The sequence below is a fragment of the Astatotilapia calliptera genome, chromosome 12 (genome assembly GCF_964374335.1).
Source record: "Astatotilapia calliptera chromosome 12, fAstCal68.1, whole genome shotgun sequence".
NCBI classification, from domain to species: Eukaryota; Metazoa; Chordata; class Actinopteri; order Cichliformes; family Cichlidae; genus Astatotilapia; species Astatotilapia calliptera.
The window spans coordinates 24346375-24368309 of NC_137433.1; the positions used below are offsets into that span (position 1 = coordinate 24346375).

The 21935-nt window shown below is 40.9% G+C and overlaps 1 protein-coding gene across 1 annotated transcript in view; it reads left to right on the top strand.

The window, feature by feature from the left end:
• Positions 1-21935, top strand: part of ccser1 (coiled-coil serine-rich protein 1) — a 126697-nt gene that overhangs the window by 64228 nt on the left and 40534 nt on the right. The window contains exon 10 of the mRNA XM_026188367.2: positions 5422-5502. Within this exon, the coding sequence (XP_026044152.1) occupies positions 5422-5502 (81 nt within the window). The remainder of the gene's footprint in view (positions 1-5421; positions 5503-21935) is intronic.

Sequence of the window (21935 nt, forward strand, 5' to 3'; positions counted from 1 at the left end):
ACAGTGTTTTCCTTTTTTTTTCCTTCTCGTCCTCTGGAGCGTGATTGTTGGATCATCTGCAGAAATGCCATTAAAATGTCTGCAATTTGTCACCTATTCTGTCGATGTAATGCAATGCAGACATTGTGCCAGGCTTTAGTAGAATAATGTGCCAAAGTTGTAGCGGTATTGTAAGAGATGCCAGTCTAACCCAGACTTGAGTCTCATGTGGCATCTGTTTGTTTGATCATTCTCTGGAACATGCGTCTATTCCCCCCCAACTCTTTCTCTCTTTGACTCCCGTCCTTTCGCGTTCTGCCGTTCTGTCAGCAGCACCTATCTCCCTCTCTTCTCTTTCTCACTGTGCTGTTTTCAGTGCTGTGCGCATCTAATGTCGAATTAATGTCAAAATTGAGCAATTTTCAGGCAGCCTGGCTGGCAGGCAGGCAGACAGGCAGTAGGCTACATGTAACGTCAATGTTCCTCTCTGAAATTCGTGTTGATGGGCAGTGTAACAGACTTAACACTCACACATTAAAACACCTTTTTAAGCCTTTTCACATTGCAGCTTCTAAATAAAACACATTTATTCACAGGTCTCTCTTCTGTGCATCAGTGTTTCACACTCCCTCTCCCATACATTATTTTTGGACCAACCCTATTATTGAATGCCTTTGCACTGGGATCTACATCCTCCTTCATATCCCCCCCTCTGTCATGATAATGGGACAACTGACCTCAATAAATTAGAGTTTAACTGTTTGGTCAAATGTTTGCTGCTTACAAAAAAATTTATATTACCAAAATGAGTCTGTTCCCCTACAGCTAAGATGTGTTATGATTAAATAGATCAAATAAGTAGATAAATAAAAAAAACCTTTTGGTAAATCTTGTACTCTAGATTGTTTATAGGTTTAATTGTTCGTGATGTAGCAAAAGGGGGTCTGTTTTTTCACTCTGCGTGTTAGTTGTTCCACATGTTGATATTGCCAATGTATCATGGCGTTGATATCCTCTTCTGTTTTGGCCATATGTAGTGCTGTGATTTATGGTTAAACATCTCCACTGTTGTTCCAGATACAGTGGGGCAAAAAAGTATTTAGTCAGCCACCGATTGTGCAAGTTCCCCCACTTAAAATGATGACAGAGGTCAGTAATTTGCACCAGAGGTACACTTCAACTGTGAGAGACAGAATGTGAAAAAAAATCCATGAATTCACATGGTAGGATTTGTAAAGAATTTATTCGTAAATTATGGTGGAAAATAAGTATTTGGTCACCTCAAACAAGGAAGATCTCTGGCTCTCACAGACCTGTAACGTCTTCTGTAAGAAGCTTTTCTGTCCCCCACTCGTTACCTGTATGAATGGCACCTGTTTGAACTCATCATCTGTATAAAAGACACCTGTCCACAGCCTCAAACAGTCAGACTCCAAACTCCGCCATGGCCAAGACCAAAGAGCTTTCGAAGGACACCAGGAAAAGTATTGTAGACCTGCACCAGACTGGGAAGAGTGAATCTACAATAGGCAAGCAGCTTGGTGTGAAAAAATCAACTGTGGGAGCAATCATCAGAAAATGGAAGACATACAAGACCACTGATAATCTCCCTCGATCTGGGGCTCCACGCAAGATCTCATCCCGTGGGGTCAAAATGATCATGAGAACGGTGAGCAAAGATCCCAGAACCACACGGGGGGACCTGGTGAATGACCTGCAGAGAGCTGGGACCAAAGTAACAAAGGTCACCATCAGTAACACACTACAACGGCAGGGAATCAAATCCCGCAGCGCCAGACGTGTTCCGCTGCTGAAGCCAGTGCATGTCCAGGCCCGTCTGAAGTTTGCCAGAGAGCACATGGATGATACAGCAGAGGATTGGGAGAATGTCATGTGGTCAGATGAAACCAAAGTAGAACTTTTTGGTATAAACTCAACTCGTCGTGTTTGGAGGAAGAAGAATATTGAGTTGCATCCCAAGAACACCATACCTACTGTGAAGCATGGGGGTGGAAAGATCATGCTATGGGGCTGTTTTTCTGCCAAGGGGACAGGACGACTGATCTGTGTTAAGGACAGAATGAATGGGGCCATGTATCGTGAGATTTTGAGCCAAAACCTCCTTCCATCAGTGAGAACTTTGAAGATGAAACGAGGCTGGGTCTTCCAACATGACAATGATCCAAAACACACCGCCCGGGCAACAAAGGAGTGGCTCCGTAAGAAGCATTTGAAAGTCCTGGAGTGGCCTAGCCAGTCTCCAGACCTCAACCCCATAGAAAATCTGTGGCGGGAGTTGAAAGTCCGTGTTGCTCGGCGACAGCCCCAAAACATCACTGCTCTCGAGAAGATCTGCATGGAGGAATGGGCCAAAATACCAGCTACTGTGTGTGCAAACCTGGTAAAGACCTATAGTAAACGTTTGACCTCTGTTATTGCCAACAAAGGTTATGTCACAAAGTATTGAGTTGTATTTTTGTTATTGACCAAATACTTATTTTCCACCCTGATTTACAAATAAATTCTTTACAAATCCTACCATGTGGATTCATGGATTTTTTTTCACATTCTGTCTCTCACAGTTGAAGTGTACCTCTGGTGCAAATTACTGACCTCTGTCATCATTTTAGGAGGGGGAACTTGCACAATCGGTGGCTGACTAAATACTTTTTTGCCCCACTGTATCTTCTGAGTCGTTCAGATGCAACTTCGCAGAACAATCCTTCCACACAAGTCATACGTCTAGTCTTTCTCAAATTGTGCTGACTGGTTTAAAAGTAGGCCGGAGCAGGAAATGGAGTAGAAGAAGACTTCAGCTTAAACGGAAGTAGTGTGAAAAACAGCAAATATTAAAATAAACAGCATGGCAAAGTCAGTGTCTGCAGTGGACTTTTCAGCTCTTTGTGTAAAGCAAGAGTAGTCCACAAACCAGTTGTTTGTGACGCTGATCACTGGTAACAGCTACCACACGTAGACAATGGTCTCCAAAGCTGTGTATAGGCACAAACGGACACAAACACAATACCATAAATCCACCTTAAGATGTAACTCTCGGGTGTTTATTTTATTTTATTTTTTTAGCACAGCAGGTCTGACCTTGGGGTGGATGCACTGAGATGACCACTTGGGAAGATTGACAGCTGACTTGAATGTTTTCCACTTGTGAATAATCTTTCTAACTGTAGAATGATGGACTTTAAACTGTTTGGAAATGACCTTATAACTCTTCCTAGATTGATGGGCAGTAACAATTGCCTCCTCCAAGATCACTGCTGATGTTTTTCCTTCTTGGCATCATGTTAAAGCACCTGAATGCTGCAGACCAGAAAACAGGCAAAACTGGTGCTTTTATAGAGGTGATGATCAGTTAATCAGGTGCCTTTGATTAGCAGCACCTGGGTGCTACTTACCCTCATAATTCCTTTTGAAGGAGTACATAGTTTTTCACATGCTTAATTTTCTGAATAAATAATCACACAGTGTAATATTCAACGTGCTTTTATTCATCTGAGGTTGTACTTACCAAATTTTAAGACCCGGCAAAGAAATTACCCTATGCTAACTTCACGATCTGCTACTGAAACACTCCCGCTGTGACTTAAACGTGTGCAAAAGTTTGAGGTCTCAACTTGGGTAAAGTTTTACTTGAGTTTTACTTATCATACTAACGGAAATATAGAATATCACCTGACCTATTCATAAAACAGTCCAAGTCTTTATCTAATTTAATCACATTCCTCTTGTATTTACTTTACACCTGAATCTATAATTATGGTTCTTTTCTGCTTGTTTTTTCACTCTTTGTCTCTCTCTCTCTTTCCTTTGCTTCTACATGGGGACATTTTCCTGCTGGGATTATCAAAATTCTTCTCTTTCATTCTCATTTTATTCTCCTAGATCACACATGGTTCTATCACTCAGAGTTTAGGGTATGCAGTTGCTTTTGCATGCTCGGACACACACAGATGCTGATCACCGCTGACAGTGTGTATTCATCTGCTTGGCACTTCTCACTGACAGAGATGTTTTGGCTCCCACAACCAGCTGGATACGATTTCCAAACATATACAGCTTGTGTGATGTCACGAGAACAAGTCTGCGTGTTTGTTTGCATAATAATAATCTAACTCTAGGCCTCATCCGCACTGCATCCACAGCCTAGCCCTGTTTTATCTGCCCCATACGCCCTTGGGCATTGGCATTGCTTCACATTTATGAAGTTGTGCAGTTTGTGTGCGTGAACATTACAGAGGATCTGTACCTGTCTTTGTGTAAGAGAGTCTAAAAGGGAAACCTTTCCTGCTGCAGCTAAGTTAAAGTGCAGCATTTGAAGGAAAGGGCAGCTCATAGCCAAAGCTCTCCTCGCTCTGCCTCCGTCTGTAAATCTGCCAGTGAAAACCTATTAATTATCTCCTAGAACGACCTGCTAGCTGGCTGGCCATCACTAGCTGTCACTTTTTTCTCTGCTGGTGCATTTTGTTGAAGGACCGTGTTCCAACTGCAGCATTTAGCTGCAGAAAGCCTTCCTTTTCTTTTTATGCATTTGAAGGCATGATTAATGAAAACTGATTTTTAACTCAATCTGTCAGCTTACTTGTGCTCACTCTGAAGTAGACAGTATATATTTGAGTTAAGAACTATAACATAAATTCATTTTATTCTAGAGTACTTACCATGAACCCGTCCTTACGCCTAGTCCTAATTTGGTTGATGAATTTTAATCAAGGTTAATGAATTTCTCAATATTTCATAGCCACTGCACCTTTCAAACCGTTCTCTTCTGTAACCCATGAGCAGCGTAGGGCAGAGATGTCAGAATGATTAGTGACATCGTCATAAAGTGCTCCCGGTGGAAGTAGTGCTCAGCTCTTTTCATTCAGAGGACTCGCATCCTGCTTTTTTCAAAATAATCATACAGGGGTAACACCAGAGTTGTTGGCAGCCTCCCGGTCAAGGTAAAAGTTCTGCATTTAAAGAAAAAGAGCCAAAGCTTTTCTCTCTATCCTTTGATTGTAAATCTGCCAGAGGAAACCTATTAATTATCCAGTAGAAGGACCTTTTTAGTGAGCTGGACAGTGCTACCTGTCAATTTTTATGAATTCTTCTCTGAGGGTACACTTTGTGGAAGGTCCATGCTCCGATATTTGGCTGGAGAAAAGTTTTCCTGCAATTCAGCCCATTTTTACGACCTCTTTGATTTCCAGAAAATGCAGCCAAAGGAAAGAAATGGTTAAGGCTGTTCAGAGATGCAGTTTTTCTTTTTCTTTTGATAGCTAACTAAGCATGCAAGCCAGCTGTACCAACTGTTGCGAGTGGAGGAAATGGCGTAAGTCTGCTGGGAGAGTACTTGTTCTCATTTATATATATTTGATGTTTCTCTCGCTTATTTTTTTTGTGAAATTTTGGACACGGCTGATGGGTGTGTGTTTGTTTTCTGTGCAGGAGAGTGCCAAAGCTGCCCTGAAGATGAAAGACTGCCAAATGACTGACCGCACAACACAGACTGAACACATGGGGCCAGAGGTGAGTCACTCACAGACAGTAGGCACACTTTAGCTTTGTGAGGCTCTGTCACACAAACAGGGCTTTGTACACTATCTTTTAAGACACCTGAGTCACAAAATTAGGCTCAGTTTTTAACTTTCCAGTGCAAACTCGTTCCTTCCCTATTTTTCTATCCTCATATGTATATCATTGCATTTTATGCTGCGTCACAGCAGCTGTCTCTCTGCCCCTCCTTTTTTTCCCATCTCTTAAAAACCATCTTTTCATGTTGAACTAAATCTATAATCCATCTTACTTTTTTCTGAAGATATTTTCCTGCAGTGACAGTCATATTATAGTCCACTACCTGCTCCGCCCCTTCTTCCTCCAATTCCCACAGTGCTCAGAGTGCTGTGATGCATCCTACCTGCCTGCTGCCTAACGCCTTCAGCTGACATGGCCTCTTTGGCTTCACTAGGGGCTGACAGTATGGGAACATAGCAGACTTAATGGATGACTGTCTAAAAATGGCTGCCTGTGGAAACAGGAGCAGAGTTTTGGGGTCTGTTTCTTTGTCACTCTTTTCTTTCTTTTAAAACACTTTTTTCCCTCGTCTTCTTTGCTGCTCTCAAGGTTCCTTTATGTCTTTAATCCTGCTGTGTATAAAGTTGGCAAGAAACACTGTTAAAGAGAGAAAGCTTTGCATTTGTGTGAGTGAGTAGGTGCACAGTATTCCCACCAACGCACTGACTTCCCAACACACACTGGCACAGGATAGTGTTTGAGAGCAAATCAAATACATTATTTGGACATTGTAACAGAAACAACAGTTTTGCATGAGCAGCAGTGTCCCTTCATCTCCACGTATTCAGCAACAGAAAAAAATATCATGCAGAGCTATCAGTTTTAAAGCAGTTGATTTTTATTAAGTTTTATTGTCACTTACTACACATGGCAGTCATAGAGATGAGAGCCGGAAGCAGAGACCTCAGAGAGTGGAATGTTAATTGAAAAATCTACTTGTTAAATCAAGGCTAAAAATAATAAATAACACACAGTGGAGTGCAGACTCTTGAGTCACTTGCTGTAGCTATAAAGTCAACAAACACAGTTAAATCAACAGATATGGTTTTGCACCACTACCTAATATCAACCTAAGAAGCTTTGCATCAAAAGTCTGTCATGTTTACCCTGTTCTCTCGAAGCCTCTGTAGAATATTACAATATTAAAGTAGTCAGATTTATGAAATTTATTTCGACTTTGTAACATCTTGGCATCGGCGGATCAAGATCCTGTTTGTGCTTGGACGATATATTTTTTGCCCGTTACAGTGGTCGCAGTGTCAGATTTTGTGATTATAGAATCATAAAATCTTGAATCTGTTGATAGAGATACTGCTCCTCACTCAGTCCTGCTTTCCCTCTTTCTTGACACTTATAATGTGATCTGGAAGAAGGCACTAGCTGGTGATTTGGGATAAGACTTTAAACAGATAGTGGCAACCAAGGCTTTATGTGTTTACCACACAGCTAAACGTGCTAGTTACGATAGCTGGTGAACCTTATACTAGAACTTCAAAGAAGCCACAGAGCTGCGTGTTTTAATTTTTGTATGTCTTTGGTATACAACTTCACTTTTCTATGACATAAAATGGTTCATTGTCTTGCTTGATCCCCATTTTCCTGCCTAACCCAAATCAACACCCCGCACAGTTCAGACCGGGCTACCTGGTCAGATTATTGTGTCGATACAGTGTAGTCCAACAAAAACACAAAGCATTCATAATTTGTGCATCTGTGCTTTAACAATGTCATTACTCAAATTAGAGATTGAACACACATGCCTACTTTTTATGCCAGCTGAGTAAAGTAATCAGGTAATTGGATACGCCTTTAATCAAAATAACTGGTGAGAACCTTAATATTTACTTTACCCGACTGGAAACCGAGCTGTTTTGGGCTATGAACATGTAGTGCTAGTAGATGTTTCTGTTGTCGGGAGAATGGAAAGTAAATGTGAAACAGACAAGACAAATATGCCTTTTTTCACACAGGGTTTTGAAAGGTCTGTCACACACATTAGCTATCGAAAATAGCACAGATCTACAGTAGCTGCAGTGCACTTCTGACCAGGTCCACACAGGCAGGCTTAAGAGAAGAAAAATTCTGTGAATCTTGACACCAAAATTGCAGTGTAGTGCAGGATTGCTAGTGACACTCCCCCTACTTTGTTTCTCTGTGATGCACAGTGAGTCACCAAAACAGGTGCAGGCAAGGCAGGGACCTTGCTGTGCCTCAGAAAAATGCTACTTTGCTGCTACATATGTATGATGATACAATCCTGAAGCCTATAATTTTACCATACCTGCAATCATTCTCCCTATCAGTTGTTTTTCGTATACATCTGTTGGTTACTTCACTTCAATTTTTTTTTTTTACACACACTGACACTGTTTGTTGGCTTCATTTGCAATTACTGGCTAATGGACTTCTCAAAACGTAGTCTGAAGTAGCTATGTGCAGTTTTTTGGTGCTCAAGGCTAAAGTAAATAAAGGTGTGGCGCTCTGTTTGCAGTTGTATTGGTGTGCAAATTTGTATGCATGCCCATGTGTCTGCCTATGCAAGTGTGTATGTGTGTATGGTTGTTTTGCGAAGTAGCCATTAGTCCTGGCCTTGGACAGCGGTGTCAATAAAATGCTGTTGGAAGTGTCAGAGTAACTTCAGTAAAATAGGTTGCGTTATGCCTCATACAGTATAATTCACTCATTAATGCTGCTGTTTGTGTGTTTTATGTGTTGTCAGTATCAGTATGGCCATGCCATTAACGGGACATGACTTTAGTTGAATTATTACTCATTGTTTGTCCTGACGAAGGGACTGCATATTGAGCAGTTACTGTTGTTTGATACCCTAAGTTCTAATATTTTTTTCCTCCCTGACTTTCTGATTGCTTTTAATTCTTTTCATTAAAACTAATTTCAGACAATCACTTTGATTTGCCTCACCAGGACCACCAGGTAGTGAAAAATATGTTCGGCTGCGATGTAGTGCATATAAAGAGAGATTCAAGCTCTAAAGATTCACTCAGTTATATCCACTCTCTGAGGTGAAGTGGTTTGATTAATTGGTGGGTAATCATTTTAATTCAAGAAGTGCCACTAATTGTCTCATCTGCTCCGCAGGTGGAAAACAGTGATGTTAGCATGCTGTATTGGTCTGTTTAACAGCAGTAGGACAAAAGTCTTATGGGCGTTGAAGGTGCTCATTGAAGTATCGAAGGTACTTTGGACGTATGCAGTTTTCCAAAAAACTCTTTTACCACGCTGTAAAGGAAGGAATATAGGCGTGGATCATATAGCGATCTCTTCATCTTAATAGAGTCCATCCAGCTTTAAGAAGTCTGGTCAGTACTCCAGAGTATGGCTTTGGTGTCTATTATAAGAATATTACCTGGCTATACAGCCTTCCATATGTTCAAGCCCCTCGAGAAGATGGTCCCTTAATTAGAGGAGCAGCTGGTTGCCCGCTAGCAAGCTAGGCTAGCAATGCAGGTGACTTAACTCAGCAGTAGATTTCAGCATGTGTGGCCTGATTTTATGCCGTGCTCCACCCCACCCCCCACCATGTGTGCATAAAAGCGAGGGGAAGAGTAACAGAGTGCATTGCTACAGCATGGAGCAAGCCTATATAGGTTAGCTACCCCAGTGCATCAAGGACAGTCTGCTAGCAACAGAAAGTGTGTCTACAAGTGGGGCAGCTATTTCTACTGCCTCTACCACTTTCGCGGGGTCGACCATCTCACTCTCTCCGTTTCTCTCTCTCTACCTCACGCTCCCTATTTTCTGGAACGTCCTCTTGCTTTTCCTCACTTGGTTTTCGTCCTTTCTTTCTTCCATCCTGCTTTTGATCGCTGACCCCCCGAAAGCACAGAAGTTAGCTTTCAGAAGCTCTCCTCTCCGAGCTCAGGAAATTCATGTGGGATTGTCCTGCCCTGGTTTCCCTGCCTCTGACACTCTGTCCCAGGGACAGCTCCTGGCCCCGTACTCAACAGATCTACAACTTCAGGCTGACATTTCACATTATACCACTTGTATTCTACTTTTCTGACCTTCTACTAAGGTCAGAAAGAGAAGAGCTACTTGAATTTCACGTGCGTATGCCTCACTTCTCACTGACAAGTACAGGGTGTCCTTTCAGGTGATTGATTGCATAAATTTTGAGTCCAATTAGATTAAAGATACTCATCTTGTTACTTTCCTACTGTTGTAGCTGGAAAAACGAGCAAAGTTAGGCAAATTTAATATGCTGTAATAATAATTTTTTAAAAAACAAGACCCTTAATCAAGCACATTTTAGTCCAGTGACCTTTTTCAGCTGATTTAAGCTTTGGTGTGACGACAGATTGCCAGAATAAATTGGCAAGAATAATGGGAAAACTGAGACCTCGGTAAAAGAGTAAAAGTGCAATAAAAATGTGAATTTGATGTGTAACTAATGAAATAAAAATCTGTCTGCATATATGATATGTTTATTCATTAAGTGGCTATGGTCCAGTTGCCTTTTTTGTATTGCAATCTGTGTGATTTTGGATTCTGTGTACTAAAACAGATTTAGACATGTGTCATATAGTTGGTATTCTGGATCCTTATCACAAGAGCTATGAAAGAAAGTCTCACAACCCAGCAGCCAACTTGGAATGAATCGAGACAGTTACTTTGAAGCCTCTATCTATCTACAGTAAAGCGTCATAACTTTATTTACAGTGGTAACTAGAACACATGGAATCAGCATTCAAATCCAGCACGCACCATTTAAAAACTCTGGTGACTGTTTTCCCCATCATGTAAACAGTTCACAACAGATTCAGTAACAGCTTAGTTCAAACAGTGTCTCTGATTGTCTCACAAGAGCTTCGAAACAAGGCCGTGCTGTGGATGCAGTGAGACTCTTCTTCTTCTTCTTCTTTTGGATGCTCGCTTTAGGGTTTGCCACAGCAGATCATCTGCCTCCATCTCACCCTATCCCTAGCATCCTCTTCTGTCACGTCACCCCTCTGTGTGTCCTCCTTCACTACATCCATAAACCTCTGAGGTCTTCCTCTTTTCCTCCTGCCTGGCAGCTCTAGCCGACCCAGCCACAGGGTAGGCCATGAGCCAGTGTACTCCGAGTGCTGCTCCAAGCAGGGATAAAACAGGGGGGTTGGGTCAGGAAGAGCATCCGGGGCAAAATTGTGGCCGAATCAAACATGCGGATACAGTAAATTTAAAAAAGTTAAAATGCACCGGCACTGCTTTTTCAATATGGACATACACTTTTGCTGACAAAGCGGAAACGGTCATCACTGTCTACTGTGTGAATGTGTCAGCACAGCATGATTGATTACAGTGTTTTAGTTTTAGATGTTGACCTGGCTTTAGCATTTCAGAATTCCCCCGTTGATTTCTATGCATCCTTAAGCTGACAAGTAGCATCCTAGCTTTAGTCAAACACAAACTGGAAAGTGTCAACTGACCCCATTTTTTCTATTGTACACTTAAAGATTTCTCTTTCTGTGATTGTGCCAATGTTGAGTTGGCAGGTAAGGTGAAAGGGAAACTGAGAAAGAGTACAAAAAAGAAGGTGCCTGGAGAAAAAGGCGAGGAGCTATTTTATGTCCGCGGAGACTCTTAAGAGCTGGAGATGTGGTGGCTGTTTGAAAGTTTCTTAGAGCGGATTCAGTCAATTGAGATTGCTTTCTTTCACCAAGCTAATTTCATGGGCATTCTTAAAAGGAACGTTTTATGGATGGGATCAAAAGCTCTTGATAGTTAGCTCACTCTTTCCTGTTCCCTTTCTTACTTTGTCCCCCTCACTCCTTTACTCCGTCGTATTGTATTCTCAGTAGATTTGTGCAACTTTCCTTTTTTTTGCCTCCTACTTCTTTCTCCTTTTCTCCCCTTGCTCTATTCCCACCCATCTCCTCATCCCCTATCGCCTCAGTGGCATCTAAAAAGAATGACAGGAGCGCCTCGTTTATGGTCTGTTTGTGGGCCATTACATTTGAATAAAGAAACATTTAAGAAGATCATGCAGATTCTTTCCTCTTTGTCTATCATTCTGGTTTACTGTCTCAAAAGCAGTACACTGTGCTACGGAGTACATTTTTCTCCCACGTTTAATGAGGAGAAGGAGCATCTTTTTGAGTTTGGTGGGTCATTTCGAATGAAAATGTGCCGGCGTTTTTTTTTTTGAGTGAATGTTGAAACTCACAGACTAACACCACCTGACAGGTCATCATGATAAAACACAATCATTTATACATATTTAGGTTTAGAAAATAAAAGTGTTAGTGCTTATAGTTGGTGGCTGTTGTTAAAAGCCAAAGTGATTGTAAACAACACATTTAATAAGAGTTTAATTTACCTTATGATGGAAGCGAAACCCATATATTCTTACTCGATACTTTCATTTCTAGAAATTGCTACTACAGTGTTGAACCTCCTCTTGCCTCCAATTTTGCGAGTTTCTTCTTATTAAAAGCGATTCCCACTGTCGCTAAGTGCTTGCGCTACAGAGGCTGTTTGATTGTTGGAGTCTTCTTTGTATTGTTGTAGGGTCTCTGTCATATGGGTGTGTGTGTGTATATATATATATATATAAGTGCTTTGAGGCAACTGCTGTTGTTGTGACTGGATCTTGTATAAATGAAACTGAATTGAACCAGCTTGAGATGATTTGAGCCTTATTTATGACATGGTGTGCTATCCTGCTGGAAGCAGCCATCAGAAGATGGGTACACTGTGGTCATGAAGGGATGGACATAGCAGAACTGCTAAGGCAGACTGTCGCGTCATGTGGTATCAAGTGTGCCATTTCTGATCCAAGCGTTGCACCAGAAATCGAGAATCATCTGACCAGCCTATGCAGGAAGATCCCAGATCAGCAGTTTCTGAAATACCAGACCAGCCAGTTTGGCACCAACAAACACTCCACGTGCAAAGTCAAATAAATCACCTTTATTCCACATTCTGATAGTTGGGTCGAACTTTAGCGTGGCATCTCGTTTGTGTCTACATGTTTAAGTTCATTGAGTTGCTACAATGTGATTGGCCGATTAGGTATTTACAGCAACAAACAGTTGAACAGGTGTACCTAATGAAATTGGTCCATGAGTTTAAATGGGTCACAAAGCATAACAAGCCTGTATTTTTATGAGTTAGACTTAGGTTTGAAATCACTCTGCTTTCAAAATAGCATACTTTCCAGTTTCTGTGGTTTCACTGCTGCTCAAGACTAGCAGATAAATGTTTAGACATAATTAGATGTGTTGAATAACTAAAACTCTGACAGCTAATGTCAGTGCAGGGCAGCAAAAACAGAAATAGATATTTATATATGTCTGTGCATAACCCCGAAGCAAAGGACAAGTTTATTCTGCTGACACGTCTCCCTGTGGGGACAGCCCTTTAAAGTTCTTTCTGAGAAAACAATTTTGTGGAGAAAAGCAGCATGTATAGTCTCCTGTACCGTTTAAGTTTTAAAGTACAGATTGATATTTTTTTTTCAGCGGCTGTGTATCATGGTTGGGGCAGAGATTTCTTCTTCTTCTGTGACCTCACCAACCGAGCAGACAATATTTTCTTCATTGTTGTTCTCTTTCAGCTTGTGGTTGAATTACAACATTAAGACATTCACAGCAACTACTTCAAGGATCTTTGTTTGCATATCATCACATTTCCACAAAAATGTGTTCAAAACTTTAGGTTGTTTTTCTCCATGTCAGCTCTTTAATAGTAGACTGATTGTAAAAAAAAAAAAAGGTCCCCAGTTAACTGATCAGTTGCAGTAATGATGCTTGCAAACTGGAGCCACCTTTTAGCCAAGTGAAATGATTGCCCCGACACTTGTACGAACTAAAGCATCCTTTTTCTTTGCCTTTGTTCTGGGGATGTTTTTGTCTAGAGTTATTGATCAATCGAGTCCGGTGGGAAAAGAAGCCTTTAGTGTAGTATTCCTGTACTTATAGCCACCTATTACTGCTATGGTTACACAGATCATGTTCAGCGAACCCCCCGTTTTCAATGCGAGCTCCTAAAAATCACAGCTAACTTATCCATCCGTGTCTTCCTGGAGCTGGGGATCCTGAATCAGTATTTAATACAGATCTCCAGCATTAGTGCTCTCCACGTCTGTGCCAGTTTAAGCCAGAGGATGGAGGGTCCAGTGATGATTGTGACTATGTAGGTCTCCGACTCCTATTCCTGTAAAGTAGATCATTTTGTACAGCCTAGTCCTTACTGAGTAATGGTGCTGCTAAAAGAGAAAAGGAAGGAAGCGAGAACGAGGAGGAGCGTGAGAGATGCAGCTTTCTGTCCTACTTATAGTTTTCATAAATTCTTCTCTTTTTATTACTTTATATCCAACTCACGTCGTGTCCTTTCATATTCTTTCTTACTTACTTGTCTGAAATTTAATTGTTTCTTCCTTGTTTGTGCCCCTTCATTGCTTTTGGTTTTCCTATTCCTACATTCATCACTTTTCTTCAGTCTGATCTGTCCATAAACTTCCAAGCATTTCTTTTGCCTTTATTTACTCTTTTCTTTCCATCCTCTTCACATTTCTCATCCATTCCTTAATATCCTTTTATTCTTCCTCTGTTCTCATCTTTATTATCAGCCTTTCCACCCATGTACCCCTCTGTTCACAGTCCGTCCCTCTCCCTCGTCTCTCTCAACTCCTTTATTACCGTTACGCTGTCACCCTGCCTTGGCCTTCCTCGTCGCTATTCATGCTGTCTTACAGGTTTCTTCTGGTCTCCATCCCACAGCATCACACCTTTAGGGCCAACTTTTCACAGTGTTCCTCTTTTATTCCACTTTAACTGGGCTGCATTACGTATTGCTGAGTTTTAGGGAGGTATGCACAAAACAGGTCAGCTGCAACCCACAGGTAGCTCTGCATGGAACAAGGAAGGCCCCCACTGGCACCGGGCACAGAAAACACTGAACAATGAACGAATTGTGAGGCATAACAGTGAGGTGATAGACAGTAGCTCTGATAATACTGAGGGACAAGCTGTGGAGAAAAATATAAGCAGTAGGCAGACAGAACCGTGCGCTAGATAGAAAGTCTGACAACCGAGGCTGAAAAAACAGCAAATCAAGTGAATCAAACACCAGAAATGTTGAAAATATACACGTGGAAATCTTAGAAGATGACTTCCTGTCTCAGTGCTCTGATATTGTCTCAAAAATAAGATCAGTAGTCATATTCACCCGAGGAGATCGGTAATTTCCTAGAAAATGGCAGACAGTTTGTTATATTTCTTTTGTAAAGATTAGAAAGCTGGCTAGTCAAGAACAGCCAACTCAAAAGAAACTGTTTAGCCTAAAAGAGATGCTTCAGACAGCAAATAAATTGGTTAAAACAAAGTAAATATAGAGAAGAAAAATGGCTTAACTAAGTAGCATGTACCTGAGGCTGAGTTGGTAATAACTCAAAGACTTGCTTTTTAGGAAAACGGGTACCTCTTGTAATCCTTTCATCATACCTATCAGTTCACTGGACTGGTTAGCATTCAGAGCCTTTTGTCTTCAAACTGCACAAGAGTTTCTTCACCTTAAGCAACAGGTCTGGATTAAATAAAAAGAAAAAAGGATCTGGTCTGGTTCCTCTATCCCCGGCTGATGTAGACACTCAACAGACCTCCTCTTTAACCAGTCAGTCCTCCATACTTTAAATTCTGTTTTCAACTCAGACAGCGTTTTAAACTCTGTGGTACTGTTGGGAGTAACTTTTGTTTTACCCACTGACTTTGAGGATTCTCAGTTCTAACCATGTGCTGATAATCCTCAGACCAGCTGGCCAGGCAGGCTAAGAAACTTTAAATGTCAGTGTCTTCTGGAGAAGATTCTGTAGGAGGTGAAGTGTGGTCATCCTGGTCTTTTTACGGAGCAACCCAAGGATCAAAATACCAGACTTCTTCAAAGAAGAAGGCCTTAGAAAGCTTCTCTCTCATTTAGCAGGTGTTCACGAATCAAGGTGGTTTTGTTTTGTTGTTTTTTGTTTTACAAGGTTTCTAGAGGAGGCTTGAAGTTGCTGTGCAAAACTCCCAGAAGAGAACTGCAGAAGAGGCTACATGTAGGCATACAGTACAGGGCATAATGACCATGAAGCAAGAAGTCTTTGTGTGTTTTACTAAGCTGATGAAAGTCTGAGCTCTCCAAGACTGGTACCCTTTTCTCAGTACTGCAGGCAGTTTGTTGGTTTAGGGTCTTATAGGTGTTAGAGGACAGGCCTTATATTTCTGGTTCCTGATATTCTGCTGCACAGTGCAGGCATATTTGTCTAGTGATTTTATTTGTATTCTTTTTTTTATTTTTTTGGGATCAAGCTGAACAGATGAAGACAAACAAAATCATGATGGGTGCATGTGTTCGGAGGTTGGCTGGCTGCACGTCTTAGAGTAGAGGTCAGCTGATATATTGACAGGGCTGACATTAAATATTTGCCAGTACACGGGTATCGCATTTATAACTTCCAGTTAAAAATGTTGTAGCTATTGATGTTGCATATTTTGTCCACCTGAGGTCACGCTACAGCTTTTGGTAACGCGCGACGAACAAAAATTTGGGCAAATTTGAAAAAAAGTAATCCATGAAAGATTGATATTTTTTTAGTCAATCCATCCATTTTCTTCTGCTTATCTGGGGCCTGGTCGCGGGGGCAGCAGCCCAAGCAGAGAAGCCCAGACCTCCCTCTCCCCAGCCACCTCTTCCAGCTTGTCCGGGGGAACACCCAGGCGTTCCCAGGCCAGCTGAGCAATATAATCCTGGCGGAGCGATCCCTGGCTACCAAGACTGGCAATATTTATTTATTTTTTGTTATATTCTGTTATTATATTATCTTGGTAATGAATCATAAGTAAACACACACAAAACTGTTAGGGAATCAGTTTATACTTCAAGCGTTTGAAAGATAAAAAAAATCACAAGAATATCGGTATCGATATCGAACTTTAAAATCAGATATCAGTCAGGCTCTAGTATGGGGTTTGTATATAATAAAATCCTGTCATACCTCTAAGAGGTTGATTTGCTTATTAAGTTGAAGAGATTGTGTGCAGCAGCTCAGTAATAATAAATGCACAGTACAAGCAGCCATTTATTTATTTAGTTTATATGTTTTATTTTGGGGGTCGTAAAGGAAGGGTTTAATAGTCGCAGAGGTCGGGTGTCTGTGCCTTCTTTTTTCGTATGTGTGAGGTAAATTTGATAGAGCAGGTCATCTGCTGATCAGAAGGTTGGTGGTTCGATTCCTGGCTCCCTCAGTCTGCATGCCAAATATCCTTGGGCAAGATACTAACCCACACTTGCTCTCCGATGCATCCATCAGAGTATGAATGTGTACGAATGTATGTTAGTTAAAAAGCACTGACAAAGCATAGAGTGGTTGTGTGAATGGGTGTGTATGGGTGAATGTGGCGTGTTGTATAGAGTGCTTTGAGTACTCCAGGAGAGTAGAAAAGCGCTATATAAAAATCAGTCCATTTACCATTTACCATCTAAAATGCTATATAGCTCATCTGCTGTCTTCATAATGTTTTGAAATGCAGTAAAATAAAGGGAACAATAAAACAATTTAGAATCAGCTTTGGTGAGGCTAACACTTTACTGGCACCATTAAGGCCTCCTTAACAGTCGAAAGTCTTGTTAACAGGAGATTATGTAACATTTTACCACTACAAAGCCTGGACGCATTAAGTAGTCCATTTGGGGCTCCTGAGCTGACCATTATATTAAGTAGTAATGATATGCAGTCAGCAAAACCGAAAACACGTTGGGCTCTATTTAAAAAAATTACTGTAGCGTGACAAAAAAATAACAAACTTTAAGATTATGTTATAAATAGACAGTGTTTTTCCTCTGGTATCTTAAGAGAAGTGTTAACTAATCATATTTATTCATACATTTTGTTTCACAGTGTAAAAATTCAAATAATTATAGTAACAGGAATATAACCTTGCCAGCTGGGACATCATTAATATGGATAACGGAGGTAACTGCGGAGGGAAAAAGCCATGGAAATGCTGTTAGCTGGGTATTGTTCCTACATGTTTACACAATTGCCCAAAAATGATGTCCTTGTCTGTTGGCTTTAAACACATTGTTGTGGAATTGCTATAACATTTGTAGTTTTTGGCAAGTGAATTTCTGTGTGGGTACAGGAAAGAACAAGCATGTGTGGGAACATGAAGAACAAAGCACCAGTATTTATAAACCCTCTACTTTGCTGTGGTGTCACCCACTAGCTCTATTTTCTTCTTCTGCTCATCAAAAACCAATGTCATTGACGGAAAACGCCACACAGTTCTTCAGTAGTATAAAAAGGAAGCGAGTGTGCAGTCGTTTCGCATTGCCGAGTCGTCGGAAAGAAAGTATCAGGTGCGCATGTATAGAGTCGCTATGAGTGAGTGAGATATGAACAAATGAACTGTAGTGCAAGACATGATGCGGTCCAACAGAAGGAACAAGGATTCAGCTTTCTAAGCATTGTAAGCTTCTTTGCATCAATGACTATTCCTGTTCAGTTTGGAAAGACCTGTTAGCGGTGTTTAGACGTAATGAGAAGTTACAGTCATGCATATTAAGCTGGCAGGAAGTGTTAGAGGCTCCTTTAGGATTGCTGTGAAGTTGAAAACTATGTTTCCCTCTTCTGATCTAAATACAATTCCTCTTTGTCTCCGACCCCTTCTTCTTCTTCTTTTCTTTTTCTTTTTGGCTGCTTGTTCTTTTGTGTCATCATCTCTTTTGTTTACAGGGCATCAAGGCCCATGGAAGCACTACTTTGTCAACAAGGAGACAACTGAGTGAGTGTCTCTGTTCTGCTATCACCTGACTGAACGTGACTGTGTCTATGTAGTGGTCTATCTTGATGTACTAGATGGAAGCACAGGGGGTCTTGGTACTAGGGCTTGATTCATCTGTACGGCTCTACTCTGATCTTCACTTGTTTTGCTTCACAAAATGAGCTAATCCAGTTCTTGACATCCACTGTTAGAACTGATTACATTCTTTGATTAACCTGACTTTACTCACGTAACTGTTCAGTTATATTATGAGCACTCCACATCTGGAATGACTGTCTCACTACAGACTGAAGTAGATCGGAGAATGGATGCTGGTTTTGTGAAGTAAAATCATGGCAAATAGTACATTGAGCCAGTTGTAAGAATCAATCAAGCCCCAGTGTGGAGACCCTCCGTGCGATAATGAATGCCACCTGCACTGCCTTGTCCTGTAACGTAGACAAGAATGCTGCCTATTTATTATACCTATGTGAATCAATCCTGCCTAAAAGGGATGGTGACCGAGAAAGATCTTGGCTCCAAGATCATCTCTTTTCTTGTTTAAATCAATGTAACTGAGCTGCTCTGTCTGTTGGAGTTCACTGAAAAAGCCAATGTAATATTTTCTGTGGTTTATGTCAGAGTGGGAAAAATCTGTTCAAGCAGAAGACAGTGGTACAGATAATTTCTCTTATACTGCAATTCGATGGTGCAGATCATCTCTGTTATAAGCCGGTGAGCTTGACAAATGGCATGGTTTCAGATATTGAACAGTGTGCAGTGTAGTCTCCGTTTCTAAGTTCACAAAGCATTCAAGTGCCAAATCATGAGTTTAGCCCATTTGAAGAAATCTAAATCTATATCTTTTCTCGGTATCCACATGTTATTTACAGGGTCTTATTTTCCCTGTTAAGCGCTTTAAAGAATGGGACGTGCCATCCCAACAAATTAACAACCCAGAAGGTGTCCACAAAGTGAAACTGTTCAAAGTGGACCACTTTATCAAATATTCTTTAAGTGTTTTCACTTCAAAAGATTCATCAACTTCATTTCAACTTCCACGCGAGCTGTATGAAAAGTTTACATGCTGTGAAGTCAGTCGCTGCACAGAAAATATTATGTTGTAGGGAAGTTCAGGAACTTCCCAAGGTGAAAATTCCTCTGGGGACCTAAAGAAAGTAGTTTTTTTTGTGTGTTTTGTTTTTTAAAGTGTATTCCCTGCCTACCTTCCTGCACTGTACTAAAGTCGAGCATGCTTTAGGATTCAGAGCACCAGTGCTTGAATGTAGTGTCCCGGTCTCTCTTCTCCTGCTCTTGTGTGAACTTTAACCCTCCCCGTCATTGCACTATGAACTGCGATCCCAGCTGTCACAATATGCAAGCCTTTTATTGACGCCTGTGACCTGTGACCTTCCCCAGACAGGCTTCATCCTTCCCTCCCCTCTCTACTCAGCCCACCCTGGCATTACATAACATACACACAAGCCTTGATAGACACAGGCATTGATTCAGTATAACGCTTGCACATGAAGACCTTCGAGTTTTCAAGGACACGTCTTATGTTAACCATCAATTACAAAGGAACCATTTTTGTTGCTTCTGAGGTAAATAACCTCCGTGTTTGAAGGTTAAAGCACAAAGAGACTGTAAAAGCCATCGGTGCCCCATTTACGCAAGGGCACCTACACACTTCCACGTCTTTGTATGTGCATACGGTTGTTTGCCTCTGTGTGTGGAGTTGAGTTATTTTTACCCAAACATACAGGTTTGCTGCAAGAATACCTCATCATTTTTGTGTGTGCCTGTGTGCTAATGTGCATGTGGTGATGATTCTTTTTTTTCTCATTAAACTCCTCAAGGACTGACAGTAATGCTGTGATGTTGAATTATTAGTCACTTCTGGACCTGTTGCAGTGAAAACAACATAATGAGCTAAACCTCATTTGCAAGGTCAAACCAAGTGGAAACCAAAACGGAGGAGGCTAAAGGCACAGATTCCTCTTAACGCAGTTCTCATAATGTCCACTTTGGTGGAAAAGACCTTAAATTTTTGGGAGGCAGGTCTTGCAAAAACGTCCTAGTGTAATTATACAACTTCACAGTAAGTGAGCTTTCCTTAACTTTAAGTTAAACTGATTTAATATTCCTGAGGTTCGCTGATATATAATCATCTGCAATTATGAAAAATGTAATTTAACTGCAATAAAGGCAAGAAAGCACAAGTAGAGTAATAAATCTATCTAAATATTGTTATTTGTTAGGATAGCAAACTAAGTTAAAGTTTTTATACCCAAATTTGAGCCGGCACACTGGACTTCTCTGAGAAGTCTGAAATTAATCACTCAAAGCATTCAACCACTAAAACTAATTTTTCTGTTCAAGGCTGCAAGTAAATAAATGCAATTTGGCACCTTAACCCCAAAATAATAGGATGCTTTATTATTTTATTTATTATTTTCAGATTTTTTTGTAAAAAAGAGTACACAATGTTCATATTTATGTGTTGGTAGTTGGAGATCTAACTTTTTTGGTTCCTGTTCAACTGAACATCTACACTACAGAACTGTCTATGCTCAAGTACTTAACAAACGGCGTGTCAACTAAAAATGTAAATAAACCTACACGACTAACATAAATTGAGTCACGCTGCACAGTATTTATTACCCTATTTAATATAGGTAAGGAAATGTTTCTATTTACAGTTTGAATGTTTTAGCAAATGTTAGAAAGGATCCTGTGTATTGGTTCCCACTCATTCGCCACTCACTCTGAGCTCCTTTCATGCTCTAAGATGTGAATTTTTTATCCTCCAAACAAATAACAGCATGGCACTGAGTGATAAACCTGAAGCAGAGGCAAAATAAAACTGGAGATGATGTCAGAAGCACTATATCAAATGCGCAGTCTTAAAGTTCTGACTGAAGTTGTAAACCATGACATTAGGATGAAATGTTTTGCAGCGTCTCATAAAGGCTTGAGCAAAAGAGTCTACAGGAGAAACAATGCTTCCATGACTTCATTTGAATTGTAAATACATTGAATCTTTGTGATTAAGTGCCTTGTAAAACATACATCTGCATTTACTAGTCAACTAGCAGAGTGAAAGCGATGGAGAGAGAGTGCATGAATGTGCGTGGGGGTGTTCGAGCCTGCCCGCCTGCCCAGTGGCAGTCACATTAAGATGAAAGGTTTCTCTACCCTGGTGGAGGTTGCATGTTGGAGGAAGTGTTGTCTTTGTGGAGTATGTGTGTGAGTTTGTCAAACCACCTATATGAACAAAGTGACGGCTGACTGGTTTAAAGGTTGGCGACAACTAAAAATCCTCTACACTTCTCATCTGGTGTTTTTTAAAACTTGCTTTCTGTTCAAAATTACCAGCAGCGACATCACAAATATGAACAAAAGTGCATAAAGTACATATCTGAGTGGTAGCAGACAGCTACATAGGAAGACTGCATTTTTGTAGCACCAACAACACAGTACGCGGGTGCCTTCAGCTGTCCCGAGGTTAAAAGAAGAAAAGTCCCTTTTTTGAGTGTTTCATAGCGTTTGCACGCATACGTGGCTGTGTCACATCTTTGATCCACTATTCTGGGCTCCTATTGCATGTCCCTTTTTGACTACCTAAAATGAGAAAGGGAGATG